General features: G+C 37.5%; 3 protein-coding genes across 10 annotated transcripts; all 3 read right to left on the bottom strand.

Annotated features, from left to right (window-relative positions):
• Positions 1-5,027: 5,027 nt before the first annotated feature.
• LOC108986883 (mitochondrial zinc maintenance protein 1, mitochondrial) lies at positions 5,028-7,573 on the bottom strand. The gene is made up of 2 exons (XM_018959683.2): positions 7,273-7,573; positions 5,028-5,448 (listed from the first exon to the last, which is right to left on the bottom strand). The coding sequence occupies exons 1-2, from the start codon at positions 7,511-7,513 to the stop codon at positions 5,375-5,377; spliced, it is 315 nt and encodes a 104-aa protein (XP_018815228.1). The 5' UTR covers positions 7,514-7,573; the 3' UTR covers positions 5,028-5,374.
• Positions 7,574-10,663: 3,090 nt separating this feature from the next.
• On the bottom strand, positions 10,664-13,616 carry LOC108986873. Of its 4 annotated transcripts, none has more exons than XM_018959669.2 (2): positions 12,688-13,616; positions 10,664-11,117 (listed from the first exon to the last, which is right to left on the bottom strand). In XM_018959669.2, exons 1-2 carry the CDS (start codon positions 13,406-13,408, stop codon positions 11,002-11,004), a joined length of 837 nt encoding a protein of 278 aa, XP_018815214.1. In that variant the 5' UTR covers positions 13,409-13,616; the 3' UTR covers positions 10,664-11,001. The 4 variants fall into 4 exon arrangements, with proteins under 4 accessions (XP_018815214.1, XP_018815215.1, XP_018815213.1 ...); XM_018959670.2 differs by having other exon boundaries at positions 10,664-11,114; XM_018959668.2 differs by having other exon boundaries at positions 10,664-11,114; positions 12,673-13,613.
• Positions 13,617-16,202: 2,586 nt separating this feature from the next.
• On the bottom strand, positions 16,203-18,235 carry LOC108986845. 5 transcript variants are annotated; one of them, XM_018959618.2, is made up of 2 exons: positions 17,606-18,235; positions 16,203-17,513 (listed from the first exon to the last, which is right to left on the bottom strand). In XM_018959618.2, the coding sequence occupies exon 2, from the start codon at positions 17,260-17,262 to the stop codon at positions 16,681-16,683; it is 582 nt and encodes a 193-aa protein (XP_018815163.2). In that variant the 5' UTR covers positions 17,263-17,513; positions 17,606-18,235; the 3' UTR covers positions 16,203-16,680. The 5 variants fall into 5 exon arrangements, with proteins under 5 accessions (XP_018815163.2, XP_018815164.2, XP_018815166.2 ...); XM_018959619.2 differs by having other exon boundaries at positions 17,648-18,235; XM_018959621.2 differs by having other exon boundaries at positions 16,203-17,968; positions 18,114-18,235.
• Between the last annotated feature and the right edge of the window lie 105 nt (positions 18,236-18,340).

The raw sequence follows: 18,340 nt of genomic DNA, 5'->3' as shown, positions 1-18,340 counted from the left end.
CGAAACTCTATAAAAGGCTAAACAGCCCCATACCCTTAAGTATTCCAGATTTGGTTTCCTATATTTTCACAATTCATATGGTAAAATTTTGAATTTCCTTGAAGGTATTCTATTATGCAAATAACATGTCGTGAGCAATGCTTCTCCCCACAAATTAAAAAACAATTTTGCATTCAAAATCATAGCATTTACCATATCAACTAATGTCCTATTTTTTCTTTCTGCTAAGCCGTTTTGTTGTGGGGTATAGGGTGCACTAGTTTGATGTATTATGTCATTCTCCTCGCAGTACAAAGAAAATTCAGTAGAAACATATTGAAGGCTTCATCCTTACTTTTCATTAAATATAAATATGTATATCTTGAGAAATCATCAATAAAAGTAATAAAATATCTATTGTCTCCTCTAGTTAAAATATCATTTAATACACAAATATCATAATGCACAAGTTTTAATAATTGTGTATTTCTGTCTGTTTTAGGAAAATGTTTTTTTGTCATTTTTGCTTGAATGCAAATTTCACATTTAACATCGTGTCCATGATTATATGGAATTAAACTATGTTTAGACATAAACTTTAAAGGTTTAAAATTCAAATGTGTAAGCAATTATGCCACAAAGTAGAAGACTCAACAATATAAGTGGAATCAGAACTTATTTTATTAATACTTAGTTTATACATTCCATCACAAGAGTACCATTTTCCAACAAACACTCCCCCCTTGGAAAGAATTACATTATCAGACTCGATTATGGTCTTGACACCCTTCTTACAAAGCAAATTTGCCAATACAAGATTTTTCTTTATTTCTGGACATTAAGAACATTTACAAGAATAAGTTTCTTTCCAGAAGTGAACTGAATTTCCATAGTTCCATTTTCCCACAACTTTTGCAGAGTTGTGATTTCCTATTAGTACTACATGGCCATCTGCAGCATCTTCATAATTTTTGAATTGAGATATCTTATTGTAAACATGAACGGTAGCACCTAAATCACACCACCAATCAAAAGACTCAATTGTTATAACTCTATTTAACTCTGTAATCATACTAATGTGCATTTCAGAGACCATAGCCACAATTTTCGAAGTCTCATTTTCGATCAAATTTGCACTATTGGGATTGTCATTTTCTTCTTGTATTTCTTCTCGTACCTGCATTCACGCTTAAAGTGTCCATTCTTTCCATAATTATAACAAGTTTTTATTTTCTTGGACTTGTCACCATTATTGGCAAAGTCATTAAATTCTCTCTTGTTTCCTCCAAAATTACCTTGAAACTTATTTTTCTCATCAACAAAATTCACTTTAGAGCCATTTTGAGAAAATAATTTCTTCTCACGAATTCGAGTTTTCTCTTCAATTCGTAAATGTTTTCAAATTTGCTCTATAGTGAAATTTTCTGTTGTATGCATAAGTTTCTTTCTATAATTATTCCAACTTGAAGGAAGTTTGGCAATAATAGCCCCAACTTGCAAAGGTTCAGAAATTTCAACATTAAGATCTCAAAGTTTATTCACCAAAACTTGCAATTCATGGACTTGATCCATCAAAGAAGTATTATCATTCATTGTAAATTCAAAATATTTCATAATAAGGAATTTATCCGTACCTTGCTTTTCGGTTCTATATTTTAATTCCAATGCATCACAAATCTCTTTTGGTGACTTGATTGATATAAACAAGTCGTAGAGACGATTAGAAAGTGTATTTAGAATGTGTCCTCTACATACCCCTTCATCTTCTTCGCGCTTCTTGCATTTCGCCTTGATTTGATCATTATCATCAGATTTCGGTTCTAGAAGTACTAACAAGCTCGAATCCAAAACATATGCAATCTTCAATGTAGCAAGAATGAACAACAACTTGTCTTTTCAACGAGTAAAATTCGTTCCATCAAACCTATCTAGTTTGACAAAGTCTTGATTCATTATCTTGAAAGTCGTTATATCAGATTCAGATCCCATTGCGATTATCACCTTAAAATTGTTGAAGAAAATTGTGCGGATACAGTAATCTAAAAGATAAATGCAACTTTGAGGCGTGTAGAACACTATCTTTAAGGTGATAATTGCCCCCACTCGAAAGAGTTTGCTACCGAATTACAAGCAATTCACCTCCAGGATACAACATAGTCACCAACTGCAGATAGCAATTCTGAAGTACAATGTCTTGATTCATCATCTTAAAAGTCGTTATATCATATTTTGATCCCAGTGCGATTATCACCTTAAAATTGTTGAAAAAAATTGTGCGAATACAGTAATCTAAAAGATAAATGCGACTTTGAGGCGTGTAAAACACTATCTTTAAAGTGATATTTGCCCCTACTCGAAAGAGTTTGCTACCGGATTACAAGCAATTCACCTCCAAGATACAACAAAGTCACCAACTGCAGATAGCAATTATGAAGTTTTTCCTTCAAAATTTCTCTACAAAATTGCGTAAGTGACTGAAGATATGGGAGAATGGAATATGAATGAAATTCATGGGTCTCATCCCCTATTTATAGGGAATGAAGTGACACCATATGAAATATCACAATTATTAACTTGTGACTTTTCAACTGATAGTTACTGGTTTGAAGGTCATGATATTTCACTTAAAGATCAAAGGGTATGTATGATTAGTCAAGTGGTTGGACACCTCCCTTCTCCCATGGAGGTCATCAGTTCGAAACTCATTATTCACCATCCAAGTGGGTCTTTAAACAGGCCGGTTTGGCCCATGCGTTGTGCCTCTTTCATGCCAAGCATTGTGTTTGTTTGACCCAAACATAGTGTCTTTTCAACCCATGCGTGGTCCCTCTTCAGCCCAAGCATTGTGCCTCTTCGGGCCTAGCCCACGCGCCCCTTGGGCTATTTCCATGCCTTATTAAAATTAAACAATCAAATTGTAGCTATGGTGGTTTGAACCCATTACCTCTCATTTGAAATAACACATTTACCATTGAACCAATGCATCTCTTGGAAATAATGGTTAACTAAAATAAATAATAACTCACATTCAATAAATTCACATATTTAATATCACAATCTACAATAAATATAACAAATGCCAATGACTTGTCAATAAAGAACTTGGGAGGTATAAAAGTTTTTTAGTATTATGTTCGGATTTCGATATTTATTGTTTTTAATTTGTTTCTTCCATTTGCTGGGAAACAAAACGAGTTTGTATTTGTTTCCTGGTTGCATTTTTTTTAATTTTCATTTTAATTAAGCAGAAGAAAAAGGAGTTTGTGAAGCCGATTGTGAAGAAGAAGCAACGTACTGTGGATCATATCACTGGCAGTATGATTCCAATGAGCTTTGTGTCTTCAAGAGGGAAGTTGCCTGGTCCTCTCAGACAACTTCAAATGGATTTGAGAAAGTTGATGCTCCCATATTGTAACATTGGGCCCAGCACCAAGCCTACATTCTAACATTTTTGGATTTATACGTATGAAAATTCCATTTGAAATTAACGAGTAATTTTTGGAATAGACTATAGATCCAAATTTTATCTTAACGGATATCAAATTTTTATTGGGCTTGCTAATTAAGTTAAAGTTATTAAATATTTTTTGATTAGGTGGACTTTTTTTATGAGTAGAGAAATTTATGGGACAAGTTGAGTTATTTTAGATGTTGGGACAAGGCCCATAAGTGTTGGTTAAATACTTGACCCATGAAAATACGATTAAGCCAAAGAGATTTTTGAACTGTTCTAACCGGTCCAGCCCAGCCCAGCCCATTTGTTAATTCCATACACTACCCAAGTGTGGCCCCAAATAATTTGAAATGACCCAAAAACCCAAGCCATGAGAATCAAGGATCAGACCCCATGGCATGCATGTCTCCATGCCATGCACGTTTTCCTTCCCACTAGGGTTCTTCAACAGCCACTTTATACACACATGTTAGAATAAACCGTTCTTCCCCAAGTTCGGGTTTTCGCTCAGCATATACCCCTCCCACACAGCCTCCCCCTGCTACACAAATAGAAGGCTACAAGAAGAACCAAGCATTTGCATAGTGAAGTCCAGCAAGCATCTCGGCAAGCCGCACGTCTAACACGCAACACCAAATGGAAACCACAATCCACCATCAAACTCTACCCAATGGACGTTCAGCATAGACGAAGACAACACCAGCTTACGTCGGAACCGTTGTGGTAAGCCTTCACTGCCAGAGCCGTTACCGTGATCACCTTCGCAAGCCCTCACTCATGTAAACTCAATCAGCACCACCATGAAGAGCTCACCATCCCCAAACCACCCATCCCAACGCACCAAGCACCACTGCCGGCTTCAGCCACCACGTCGCAACTTTCACCCACTACACAACAATGCCACCAGAAGGCTGAGAGTCACGCTGCCATAGGAACCACCATGCAAGCCTCACCATACCAAATCCAAAACAAAGCAGGCAAGTAGATTTTTCCACACCTATGCTTTTAGCCACCACAGTTGTTCAACTATTATTGATGCCATGACGCCACTGCCAACAAAAGACGCTGGAGGACAAGCCTCCACCTTCGAACGCTGCCCTTGGCTGAAAATTTCTAGTCTATTAGATCTTTTCTCAAAAACTTGCATTTATTCTTCCCCTCTTATTCTCAGGAAGTGGTGATGTCACGAAAAAGCAAGACAATGGGGAAGATCATGAAGACTAGGAAGACAAGGATGAAGATCAGGAAGATATTGTCCAAGATGAGGAAGATGACGAGGAAGATGTAGACTAGCTACTGGCCAAGTTGGCAACTGAGTGGAAGTTCTTGTTGGCATTTGAAGGGAATTTCTGTATATATATCGATTGGGAAACACTTTAAAGAGGTACCACTCACCGGAGAGAGGGTGTCTCCTTTGTGCTGTTGCCCACTATCTTAAACATGTTGATGTTATGTTTTAGTAGAAAGAAAGAAAAATAAACATTAATTTGGATTCAACAAAAGGATTTCTTCCTCTACCCTCGGCTTGGTCCTTGTCCCGCAGCATAATCAAACCATAAACCAGAAAAGATATTCGGCAACTTTTCTTATAATATTAAACTCGTGAACTGCGAGAATGTAATTGTACTAATGCTAACTTTTGCAGAAAAGTGAAATCACCATCCAGGAATTTAATATCATGTGAACTATAAAACATGACCCTTGAGGCCAGAGGTTTTAAGACGATGGTTTACAACTACAAAAGTTCCTCTGCAACCACCACCAGAAGCTCATTGAGAATTATTGCTTAAACAATAGCAAAACAGGACCTATGACTGAGTCCCTCAAAGAACACCGTGGAGGAGCACTACCGAGGAAGTAAGATACATAGTCATCAATAAAAGGCTCACATCTGAGACATACAACAGAACATGGTATTGAACTCCATTAAACCTCCTCCTCTTAGACAGTCTTAAGAATCTCTTCTGAAGGCATCTCAAGTGTCGCTCCTGCATGCTCTTTACTCGGCTTCATTTCTGAAGCAATCAATGTTGGCATGTAAAAAAAGGTCAAATTCCTTTTACAAAATAACATGGTACATGCACTTAACAGATAGAATTCAAGCCGTCACAATACCTAATCGAAAGGATACAAATGGAACAATACACAATCAAATATCAAGATCCAAGTTTATAGATGATAAATCCACCCCTAGTGACATTTAGAAAAGCCAATTCCACATTTTAACATATAAAAGTGCAAAAGTCTAAACCACATTTCAAGATTTTTCTTTTTATCAACAAAAACCTTCCCTACACATGGAGGAGCGATGATGAAATTAGAGCAGCGCAGAACCAAAACCCAACACATGATTCCATGTAACATTGTATCAGTTCCTATTTTTAGGGCCATCCAAATGAATTACCGTGATGTAGGAGATTTTTTGAGCCAGTTTCCTCACCAAAGAAATGAAAATTTGAATAAGTATGTTTCCCCCAAGTAGCTGAAAATTAATTGTTTTAAGGCTCGTCCTTCTTCTCTCTCCTCATTGGTCTCTCTCGCAGAAAACAACCAAATCCATTTTTTCCATTTATTCTCACTGGAGCTCCTTTCCTCTTCCCCCTTCCCCATGTTTATAAGTTGTTTTCAGATTCCTTTTTTGTTTCTTCTCCTCTCTAGCCTGATCTCGTAGCCTTCTAGTGCCAACATTCACACAACCACCCCATGCAACTCACCAACCACCAATCTCTCTGTTCCAAGACGTATTGCCACAAAATGATCAGGGTTGTTTAACCCTGCAGACCCATTTCACAAGTGGCACATGAGCCTTGCACTTGGTCTTTGCGTGCCTACACGACTCTAAAAGGCGACACGTGCAGCATCGATGGATCCAGATCTCTCAGATCTAACCCACCCCATGCCACCACCCCCACCACATGGATCTCACACCGACACAATTGCAAATGAGTGTATCTGCCATCGCCAACTTGGAACACCTTAAGTTTATGTTACAGTTTTCCCTAACCAAAGACAGAGAAAGATGAAGCAGGCAGGTTTCTCCATCAACCAGTCCAAGAAAACAAAATGCACAACTTGCCATGGTCTCCAACCGTGGAACCACAGCCCCACAAGTTGGACCGTAGAATAACTTTCATTCAAGGTAGTTCTCCCCTTGGACTTCCAAGAATCGTGGGGATGGGTGGGGACCAATTTATTGGTCCCAAAACCCTTTTTTATAATTATATTTCGATGTGCTTTCTAGTTGTAAGGTGTTTGTTGGGTATTGTCATTCACTTATGTATCTTGCTCTCTTTTATTAATGAAATGCTTGTTTAGTAAGGAAAAAAATTAATTTTCCTGGACTGTTCTAGTTTCTCAACTTCCCCAGTGGATCCGGTGTTTAACAATTTGTCTTCAACACATGCTTTAAACCAAAGCCATATCCACAAGAAGTACAAGAACATTCAGACTTATCGTATAAATCCAGCCTGATACTTAGGTACAATAGATCCTTCTGAATACAGCATTAGGTTTTGATATCAAGAGAAACGTTTTTGTCGTACGTTTTAATGATTTTCAATATCAGCAGTGAAAACTCGGATAAATTTTGTGGCAAATGTGCAGTTTGGTTTCTTTAGTAATTCTGGTTGATTCTAACTTAAAATCTGTGGTTAGGTAATTAAAATTTCAGGCTAAATGAAAGCACGCAAGGCAAAAACTAGTCACGCGCATACAAAGAATTTTACAAACACAAGGAATGCATACACGAAAGAGGAAAAAACAGCGAAATCAGGGCCGTAAAACTTTCCAATTTAAGAAGAATTTAAATAATGATAAAAATATTGGATAGAGAAAATTACGGTAACCGCCACGAGAGTTGAGCTGGGCCTGGACGATCATGGTGGATATGAAATGTGAGGCCTCACGTGCCTCGTCGAGGAGTCTCCGGATCTCGACCTCGGAAATCACGTGCCGGTTATGCTCGAACTTTTTGCGGAGCTCTGCCGCCGACTCGGTAAGCATCAGAGAGTCGCCGGCGAACGTTTTGCGAGTCGCTCTCAGCAGCGCTCTGTACGCGCTCAGTGCTTCTGCTCTCGCCATCCCTCTCGCGCTCGCTCTCTTTTGGGGCCACCCTTGGTACTCTGGGAAATTCAATAAGAAATGAGCAGTGTACAAGAGACGATGTCGTTTGAATTTATTTCCCGATAGAACGACGTCGTTTCCTTGGCTAAAACAGAATTTAATTTTGAACAACCGTTTAAAAAATTATATTCTCAATGAAACGTACTTAGTAGACATAATTTAATGTAAAATATTAATTTTAAAATTTAAATATTACAAATTAAATAAACTATTATTATTTAAATTATATAAATAGAATATTCTACGTACTGATTTGAGAAAAAAATAACTCTTATTCAATACATTTGGCTTAGTCAATTTGATAGTATATTCAGCATCATCTCATTTATTTTTATTTTTTTTATAATAGAAGAATGTTTTATTAAAAACAATCCAAACTTACATCATAGAATCAAACCAAATAATCTGTGCAATACAATCAGGATATGAATCCCACCAAATTATCAAGTCATCAACATTCCATGCATGTTTTGCCATTCTATGAGCTGCTTCACCGAATGTCCAATGTGTTGTATGGTACATCTTGGTATCAGTTTCATAAGCTTCTTTATCTCATAAACCAAATTGCCTAGTAAAGACCTTGATTCCCCCTTTTTCAGCACCTCAATCACCATAATTAAATAGTCACTTTCAATATGAGTTCAAGAATGCATAGGGGTATACTCAATTGTAATTCTCTCAAAATAGCAAGTATTTAAATCTCCAAAGGGTCATTAATCTCATGTTCTTTCTTATTGGCAGAGAAAATAATTCCTCCCCTTTCATCTCTTAGTACCATCCCCACTCCTGCTCAATTCTGATAATGAAAGACTACCCCATCTACATTTAGTTTTAACACCCCAAGAAGAGGAGGTAACTTTCCTTGCTTTTGCTGCTCTTGAACTTCCTTATGTGCTTGTTAAAGTGACAGAGCATTTTTAGCCACCTGTATAGAATTCAGTATCTTATCTTCATACACATTCTGGTTCCTTCGATAACACATAACCCATGCTATCGGAATTTTTTTTCCCAACTCTCCATTGTTTCCTCTAAGAATCACCTTCTACGCAAGTTGTACTAAATCAGCTCTCTCTGCCAGCCCTATTAAATTACTAAACTGATTTAGACCAACAATCCCTTATGGATGGACAGTAGAGTAGAGCATGATTCACATCTTCATCTTCTTCATCACACCACTTACAAGAGGCCTCCATAATTATTTTTCAATGTTTTAAATTCTTTAGAGTAGGAGTCTCATTTCTGTAGGCTCTCCATGCAAAGACTTTAACTCTGTTGGGGACCTTCATCTTCCATATCTTCTACCACAACTTTCTTTGATTCTCAACATCTGAACACTCACCTTCATATATTGATTGTCTGACTGTATGAAAAAAACTGTATGCACTTTTAACACTATAAACTCCAATTTTTTCATGCTCCCAAATGAGACAATCTGGTCTGCTTTCAAAACTTAGTATAATCTTCAGGACTTCTGCTGCTTCTCGAGGAGGTATAACTCTTCTAATCTTTTCCACATTCCACCACTTAGTGTTAGTATCAATGAAACTTTCCATAGTTACATTTGCTTGATGTACTGGAACATTAGCAGAAATTAGACTGAGCTTGTGATCTGGCAACTAGAAATCAGTCCAAATGTTAATAGATCTCACATCTCCCACTCTCCATCTACAGCCTTGCAGCAACAAACTTCTTTTTGCCTCCCATATACCTCTCCACACATAAGAGGGAGCTGCACCTAATCTTGACTCCTTAAAGCTAGTATTTGGAAAATATTTAGCTTTGAAGACTTTGTGCATCAATGTAGACTCTTCTGTTAAGATCCTCCAACCCAGCTTAGCTAATAGTGTCAAATTGAAAGTCTGTAAGTCCTTAAACCCCATGCCTCCACTTCTTTTTGACTCACACATCTTCCAATGCACCCATCTGATCTTATTCTCTTTATTCTTTTGGTCTCACCAGAATTTTGCCATCATATTTTTCAATTCAACACATTGAGTGGTAGGGAGTTTGAAGCAGCTCATTGTGTATGTTGGAATGGATAAAGCCACTGCTTTAATCAGAACTTCTTTACCCCTTAAGATAACAGTTTCTCCTTCCATCCCTGGAGCTTTGTCCATACCTTGTGCTTCAATTCAGAGAAAGCCTTCTTCATTCCTCTACCAAGCATGGGAGGAAGTCCTAAGTATTTCTCATATTGTTAGTAATTTTGCACACCCCAAAAGTCCATGATCTCTTCTTGTTGACTGTGAGGGACTTTTTCGCTGAAAACCATAGAGGTTTTTTCTTTGTTCACCTTTTGTCCTTAGGCCTACTCATAGATCTTCAAAAGATGTTGAATGTTTAAGTTGTTCAACTTATTTGTCCTACAAAAAAGAACACTGTCATATGCAAATAAAATGTGTTTTATCCTTGGTGCCCTCTTGCATATTTTTAGCCCTCAATTTGCTTATTCAACTCAGCTTGTTGTGGTAAGGATATCAATCCTTCAGTGCACAACAGAAAAAGATAAAAGGGGATATGAGATCCCCATGTCTCAGACCTCAAGTTGGATAACTGGGACCTTTAGGTTCCCCATTCACAAAGATAGAAAAAGAAACCAAGGTCACACACAGCATCACCAATTTCACCCATTTCTCATCAAAGCCCATCTTCTTCATCACTTTTTTTAAGAAACTCCACTCAATTCTGTCATTGGCCTTACTCATATCAAATTTCAAAGACAAAACCTGACTTTTTAGTTCTCTTTTGCCTCGGATAATGAACCATTTCATAGGCCAAAAAAACATTGTCTGTAATAAACCATGTCATTTCTATTAATGAAAAATTCTAATAATCAACCCTACACAATAAACCTACTTTTGTTTATAGTTTTTTTTTTTTTCCTTAATACTTTGTGGCGTAAGATTGCTGAATATTATTCACTATTATTTAATATTTTATTATTACTTTTTCATTACTATTTACAAATAAACTAAAATATCCAAACGTACAATTTGATACATCGGTATTTATCATCTCTTTTAAAAATATATTATAATTAAAATTGAAACTGTCTATCAAATTCAAAAACAAAAATGAAGAAAAACAGCACCGCGGCATTATATAATAAATAAAGGCAGCAAAGCACGTGTGTAGTATTAACCAGCTTCAAACGGGTGTGGCTCAATCACAAACCAAAGTATACAATAAATAAAGCCAGAGTTTTTTGCTCGTATTTTAACAATGAACATCCATTAAAGCCTTGAGCATGATACAATTGCTGATATATGCTGACAGAGTTCGGGTGATATGAACATATGGGTAAAGCTGTATCCAACAGCGCCATGAAGAAGTTATAATCACTTGCTAATTTGTGCAGCACTGGCTCCAATCTAGGAGCCAACAAACCCTGCTGATGGCCCGATGGGAAGCCAGAAGAATTGGCTCTAAACAAAGGAGCTCCTCCGTTACCGAGGTGAATCCACCATTCTGCAATCATGTTTCTTACGCCGGCATCTGTAATGGGTTTTTTGATCCGAGAATGTATTCTCGCCAACCATCTCCATTTTAGAATGTGCCTCTGCTGCAACAAAACGGGCATATCACTGTCACGAGCTTGAATGAAACAAACCGAATGCTTTGAACAACAAAATTTCAGCTCATTGAAGCCCAGCTTTAAAGAATAATGGAGCAAGCATAATGAAAAGCTACCATACAAGTGAAAATCCCCCAATACATCTCTCAGTTCTGTTTCCCTTTTCTAAAATTTTCAGTTCCTGGTTCCCCATTTTCACAAGATTATAGTGGAAAACCTTTTCCCACTTAACTCATTCAGTGATTTGTTTTTTTTAATCCGCTGATTAAATTTGTTCAATAGTTTAATTGCAAACAATTTACGACATGACAAGGACAAGAATACTGATGTATGAGATCAACATCCAAAGTCTATAAGGAGCAGGCAAAATACTGGAGCTAGACACAGGTGGAAGGTGTCTGAAACCTTTTACCAAGTCTAGAAGTTCCACATATGCCCTCTTTTCTCCGTTTAACTTACTTTCCTTGAAGTGATCAAGTGCTCTTATTTCTCACCACATGCCCTTTCATTAAATCTCCAAAAAAGTCATCTTCAGGCAACAATACCATGATCAGAAAGCTATACTTGTTTATTAAAGAATAAATGGGAGATACATGTCAACTCTGATTCAGATTACCACAAACTATATACAAACATATCACAACAATGCTAACAGTACCATTATTGCTACACGATGCTTTCTTTATTCATTTCCAACAAAATGCACGTAGATAAGCCTCTGGAAACCCAATTCAAACATTGTCCCCAAACTTCCATGTCAACCTTTTATGGATGAGAGGAGCATATGAAATCTAAGATGTGAATTAACAATGTTCCAAACATTTGAAAGCTTCAATTAAGATAAACAGAAGAAAAAATTCTACCAAACACAGCAACTTCCTGAGACACAAAGACAACCACCGTCGATGAAATCCCCAAATGATAGAGAGAATTTGCAGTGGTTGACTTGCATGGTTTTCATAACATGAATTATGTTCGAGTTACACGATCATTCTTGACAGGCTTTCTGCATTCTTCTTTCATTCACAGGCTTTCATAACATTGTTTCTCATTCCTCAAACACGATACGCAGCAATAGAGCCAGAAATGATTCGTGAGTAAGATTCTTCCAGAATACACCCTTAAATAAGTTTTACCAAATCCGCCATCCACTTTTATACATGAAGATACCATAGCCAACTGAACATGCATTCAGTATGCCTGAATTTCAGCAAGCCATAAGACCAACATTTCTCCCATGGCTAAACTAACTTCCAATAACCTAATTGGTGACACATTCCCCAACTAGAGAAAGCTGTTGAGAAAGATAGCTCAAAAGGACTGATTTTTTAATTTCCTAAACCCACTAGGGCCGCTACCGCATAGTTGGTTCAGAAGGTAAGGCCTTCGGATCGATGGTACTTAATTCGCATATTCAGAAACATTTTATAAGGAAACTAACATGTTTTATTTTCTAGGCAGGAACCAACATATTTACCATGTATATCTAATAATGAAAATATGAAGAAAAATAAAGACTACAAAAAATAAATAAATAAAGTACCTCCAAATCGCTCACCCCAGAACAGCAATTTGGCATCATCCTCCTCCTCATCGAGCTCGTCCCCATACCCAAATTCAGCGTCCCCGCGATATCCGGGTTCGCTACCATACCCAGACTCGTTTCCCTGAGCATCAAAACCACCAACGGGCCCAAACCCATGACCCGTAGTCTCCTTTTCCCCACTTCCTCCTCCATCCTTATCCCTCCTCGAATTCCTCGCTTCGCTCACATCGGATGCCCAATTCGCATCCCCATTCCCAAACAGCTCTCCACTCGAGTCCGTCACCGGAAGATCCGAGCACGTCCCATATGCTGCAGATGCACCCACAGAGCAGCACCGGCGGGTGATGCTCCTGTCGCTGCTCCGACCCGAAACCGATCTCGACCCTCGGCGACGTCGTTTCCTGGCGAACAATCCAAAGCTTACGCGATTGTGGTGGCCGGTGGAGATCGGCCTGTCGTCTTCGATCAGGGTGAGCTTGGACATGTCGATTGCGGCGGCGTCGACAACGGAAAAGGACGTCGCGCGGTCGGAACGGCAGGGGCGCTTGGTGTGGACCCCATTAGCAGAGTAGTGGTGGTAGGGCTTTGAGTAAGATGGGTTTGTGGTGGTGGTGGCGAGGTGGGAGTCGGAGTAGTCAAGGGTTTTGGGTTGGAACTTGAAAGGTCTCCAAGTGTGGAGCTGAAAAGTACACGACTCTATGGAGGGCCGCGAATCTAGGGCTTTGTGTGACATTGGCAGGGTTTTGGGCACTTTCTTTTTTTTTTCCTAAGAAATTAGGTTCTAGGGGTTGTACTTGCAGATTTTACCTCGGAGCAAGAAGACCGAGGAGGAGTTTCTTTCAGAGATATGAACTTTCTCTACGACTTTGGCAGAGATTTGGAATCGGATTGGCACAAGAGAAGGGAGACCAGTTGGGAGTTGAGAGGACTTGCAGCTGATTTTTAAGAGAGAGAGTAAGGTCACTCGCGAGTGTATGTGCGACCACATGACACGTGTCCCGGTTGAGATTACACGACATGTGATGCTCAGTACGAAATCAGATTGTTGCTATCCAACTCACCTCGGATCTTTGGAAAAAGAGATGAAAAAGATATGGGTCTTTACGTAGCGTTAATATTTTGAATATTGTACCGAGATCAAGACATTAGAACGAAATATTTTGATATCGATATTGTTTTAAAATAACGTTTTGAGATAACGTTTTGGGATAGTCAGTATATAAATAAATTATATATATAAATATATATAAATTATATTTTAAAATAATAGTCTATATATAAATAAATTATATATAAATACATATATATAAAAATTATAAATAGTCTAGTTTAAATTAAGGGTTAAAAAATAAGTTTGTAGTTTGAAAAAATGAAAAAAAAAAAAACATACAGGCCGAAATATCGGCCAGTACCGATCGGTATCGATTGAAATATAGGCCGGTACAGGCCGAAATTTAGTCTGAAATGGCCGGTACGGCCGGTATTTTAATCGGTACAAAACATATATAATACCTGTACCGGTCGGATGGCCGAAACGAAAAATTTCGACCGTACCGACCGGTACGGTACGAAATTTAAAACATTGCGTATGGCTCTACGTAGATAATAAGAAGATTGGTAAATAGGAAAAAACTTTCACTCGTCGGGTGAAAATCCTATTTTAACATCAGTCAATAAAAGTTGAATAAATATAGATAAAAATTACTGTTTAGGAATAATCATTTTACATATATAATGTGATATCATCTATACTACACATATATAGAGCATTGGTAGTGGTTTATGCATCTTCATATGCAAAATCATCATTTTTGAAGAATGATTTTGAAGAATAATTTTGCATATGAAAAAAAACTCCCACATTGGTTTATGCATCTTTGAACCAAATAATAATAAAATATTTTTTTTTTATTTTTTATTTGTTTCCTAAAATTATTTTTTTATATATATTTTACAATTAACATCCACTTTGTATTATCAACTTAATGGGTAGGAGAGAGAAAAAAATAGTAAACTAATGTTTGAAGAACGAATAGTGCTTCTTTAAATTTGAAGAAGCACTATTTATAGCTATGCAAAAATTTAGAGATGCATAAGTCAATGTAGATGAATTTAAAGACATATTCTTTAAATTTGAAGATAAAGATGAAGATAGAGAAGCCACTACCAATGCTCCTAAGATTAAAAAAATAAATAAATAAATAGACTACATGCATCCATATAGTGTGTGCACCACTATAATGAATACTATATAGAAGGACTCATAAAAATTTACCACGTAAGATGTGCAACAAACAAAATTTTACTCCCACATATAATAGATTATTTCATTTTATTTTTTATTTCTTCTCCTCTTCTCTCTTTTTCTTAAGAGTGTGATTGATCCGATCCGATCCAATTTTGAATATATTTTATAACAGAATCAGTATTAACCGGTTTTAAAATTTGAAAAATTGATACAACACCAGTTATACTCTTAAATCGATACTTTCAATTTTACCGATTATGATCTTATTTGGTCTGATTTTTTCGATATATTATATAATATATATTATAGTATATAATAATATAGTGATAATATATTGTAGTATATTACAATATATATTATAATTATATTATAGACTATAATGATATATTATAATATATAATATAGTGATATATTATAGTATATTCTAATATATAATGATATAGTATTAGTATAAATATGATAGACTATAGTGATAATATATAGTTATTTATATAGGGTTTTAAAATTTAATATTATATTAATTAGTAATTTATCATATAATACAAAATTATTTTATATATAATTATATATTACTAGGGGTGATAAACGGTCAGTCCGGACAGAGAAACTGATCGGACCGGTCATTTCGAACCAGACCGAACTGCAACTAAGACCGGTCGGTCTCGGTCCATGTTTAAGAGGATCGAAAAGTTTTGGCCCACTCCTGGTCTAGAGTTTTTCCACCCCAGACTGAACCGAATGAAAAATAAAAATAAAATATATATTTTATATATATTATTTATATAATAACTGTACAATTTATTATATAATTTTCATCTAACCCATCAACATTAAAAATATAAGATTTTAAATATTTTATTAATACTTGTTAATATTCAATCAATTAACTAATATATAATATAAATTAGCTAATTATATAATAATTATATAAATTAATAATGTAATTTTCATATAATTTATTATCACTGACCATGTAAAATATTTTTTTATTGAGTTAGTTACATAATTCACATTAATAAATCACTTCATTTAAATAATTTAGTATTTTAAATAATTTTTTAATTGATTTTAAAAAAATAAAAATAATAATAATTAGGCCAAAGCAAACGGATCGACGGGACCGCTACCGGTCCGGTCCAATCCCTATGGGTGTTCAGTTCGATCTAGTCTGAAAAAATGATGGACCAAAAATCACCAGACCGGACCGACTGATTTGCACCCTTATATATTATATATAATACAAAAAATCATATAAAAAAATTTGTACAATATAAAAAATTAAATATATATATATGAATCGGTCCAATCCGGCTCAATCCGGTGTTAGAAAAAGGAAAACCGAAACAAAATCGATTTCTCCAATTTTGAGAAAAATAGAACCAGTACCGAACTAGACCGAACCTGATACTAGACCAAACCTACCGGTTCGGTTCGATTTAAGGGTGGATAGCGGGGCCCCGCACCCAGCTGCCCCCCTCGCCCCCAGCTCGTCCCGCCACCAGCTCCGTCACAGCTATGACTGCCTCTTTGCCTAGTCGCCTTCTGATCCGCTTGTTCCATCTCAATTCGTCGCAAAGCCGTCTAGGCTTCAAGGGTGTCCTCGGCATTGATGAATCTATCTTGCAATCCATGAACGCCCTCAGTGTGGTTGGAGTTATTCGTGCTACTTCGACCATAAACGGGTTCCTAGGCCAGGTCCCACCTAGGAGGGTTGCCAAGGTAATTTTTTCATCTTGGTTGTTCGTAGTCATGCACTCCTAATTAAACTGGGAGAGATATGACTTCATGCTCTCTCTGTCCCGTTGTTTAACCGTGAGGTGGTAGACGACCGAGCGCCTCCTCTTTCGACTTGCCATGAACCATGTCATGAATAGGCAAGCCAACTCATCGAAGCTATCTAGTATCCCTAGTGATAGAGATTCAAACCAAGCCCGGGCGGGTCCTTTCAACGTCAAAGGAAAGACCCGACAGGCGATTTCACCTGGGAAACTGTGCAAGGTCATGTGGGTCTTGAACGTCTCCAAGTATTCCAACGAATCTTCAGTCTCGTCGTACACCTCAATCTGAGGGATTTTGAATTTGGTTGGAAGAGGCACCGCCATGACTCCCATGTTGTATGGCAAGTCGGTACTGACGAGGTGCTTCTTACGTCTCTCCTCCTCCGCCGTGGGGTTTGCAGGGACCCGCTGTGAATCCACGAGCCCAGTTCTGCTAGGTTCCCCTCCTCCCACCATCTCCTCGTTGGTCTGCTTGAATGCTGCATCTTCTTGGTGGAGCGCCCCTATCTCCTCCGTTAGCTTCCTTACCATCTCCTCCATGCTCGTGAGTTTCGCCTCCATGTCTTTGTCCTAGAGTTCTTCCCCCTGTGTGGTTTGGGACTGTGTTACTGTCAGCATGCGAAGTACACATTGTTTATGGAAAAAGATCTCACAGACGACGTCATTGTAGAGGTCGTGTTTCGCAACCCGAGCAGTGCCACATTTGCTAATCTTACGCCACCTGCAACAAAGAGAGAGAATGGACTCCGCAATGAGGGGCCTGGGATTCCCATAAATCTTGGGCCTGGGCTCTACCAAGATGCCCCCCACACCTGCAAAATAAAAATTGACCAAGTTAGATTTCATTCATACAATAACATTAATTTGAATCACTGATAAGATAAAAAATCACTAGAACACCCACAATCAAGAAAAAGCTAAAAAAGAGGGCTATCAATCCAATCACCCGCAAGCCAATCTTTCCTGCCAGTGAAGATCCCCAACCGCATCTGATTTTACTTATCAAAAAAAAAAAAATCCCCAACCCTAACAACAATTGCAACAGCAACCAGAACAAGAGCAAAAACAGCATTAAACTTCTCAGATTGATCATAGTAAAGCTGAACTTGATCAAAACAAAGGACCGGACGCATCATTGCAATCATCCTCCATTACTGAAACCGAAGACGAAGAGAACAGCATGACAAGCCCATTTGACCCAATGGAACTCATAAATAACCAAGTGCAACTTCTTCCCCCTCATCCTCTTCTTCAATTCCTCCAACTTCTTGCAAGAGTAGTTAGATCAGTTTCAGGATAAAAAAAATCAAACAAAACCCAAATAAATACATCTTACCTACCAAACGTATCATCAAACAAATCATAGTGACTCAAAAAAATAGATGAAGAAAAATGGAGAAAATCGGGTTTACCAAAAGAATTCGGGGTTTTGATATCTAGTGGAAAGCTTTACGAAGACGCAACTTCAATGAAGTCACACAGAGAGAGAGAGAGAGAGAGAGAGAGAGAGAGATGAGGCTTGCAGGCGACGGGGGGTGGGGGGAGAGAGAGAGAGGAGGAGGGAGGACAAAAAATAAATAAATAATCTAATTTCCTGTCTGTAAATTTTGATTTGCTGCACGTTCTACGTGGCGGATTT

This window comes from Juglans regia, chromosome 11, assembly GCF_001411555.2.
Source record: "Juglans regia cultivar Chandler chromosome 11, Walnut 2.0, whole genome shotgun sequence".
Lineage (NCBI taxonomy): Eukaryota > Viridiplantae > Streptophyta > Magnoliopsida > Fagales > Juglandaceae > Juglans > Juglans regia.
The sequence above is the reverse complement of the archived record's forward strand: the minus strand, read 5'-3'. Positions and strand labels throughout refer to the sequence as shown.

What these genes read in the sequence shown, in the direction of transcription:
- LOC108986845 (XM_018959618.2), bottom strand. Translation starts at nt 17,262, where the DNA reads ATGGAGGCGAAACTCACGAGCATGGAGGAGATGGTAAGGAAGCTAACG.
- LOC108986883 (XM_018959683.2), bottom strand. Translation starts at nt 7,513, where the DNA reads ATGGCGAGAGCAGAAGCACTGAGCGCGTACAGAGCGCTGCTGAGAGCG. An exon ending in CAACTCTCGTGGCGGTTACC is followed by an intron (nt 5,449 to 7,272) that starts GTAATTTTCTCT and finishes TGATTGCTTCAG; the next exon opens with AAATGAAGCCGAGTAAAGAG.
- LOC108986873 (XM_018959667.2), bottom strand. Translation starts at nt 13,408, where the DNA reads ATGTCACACAAAGCCCTAGATTCGCGGCCCTCCATAGAGTCGTGTACT. An exon ending in CTGGGGTGAGCGATTTGGAG is followed by an intron (nt 11,118 to 12,672) that starts GTACTTTATTTA and finishes GTTTTGTTGCAG; the next exon opens with CAGAGGCACATTCTAAAATG.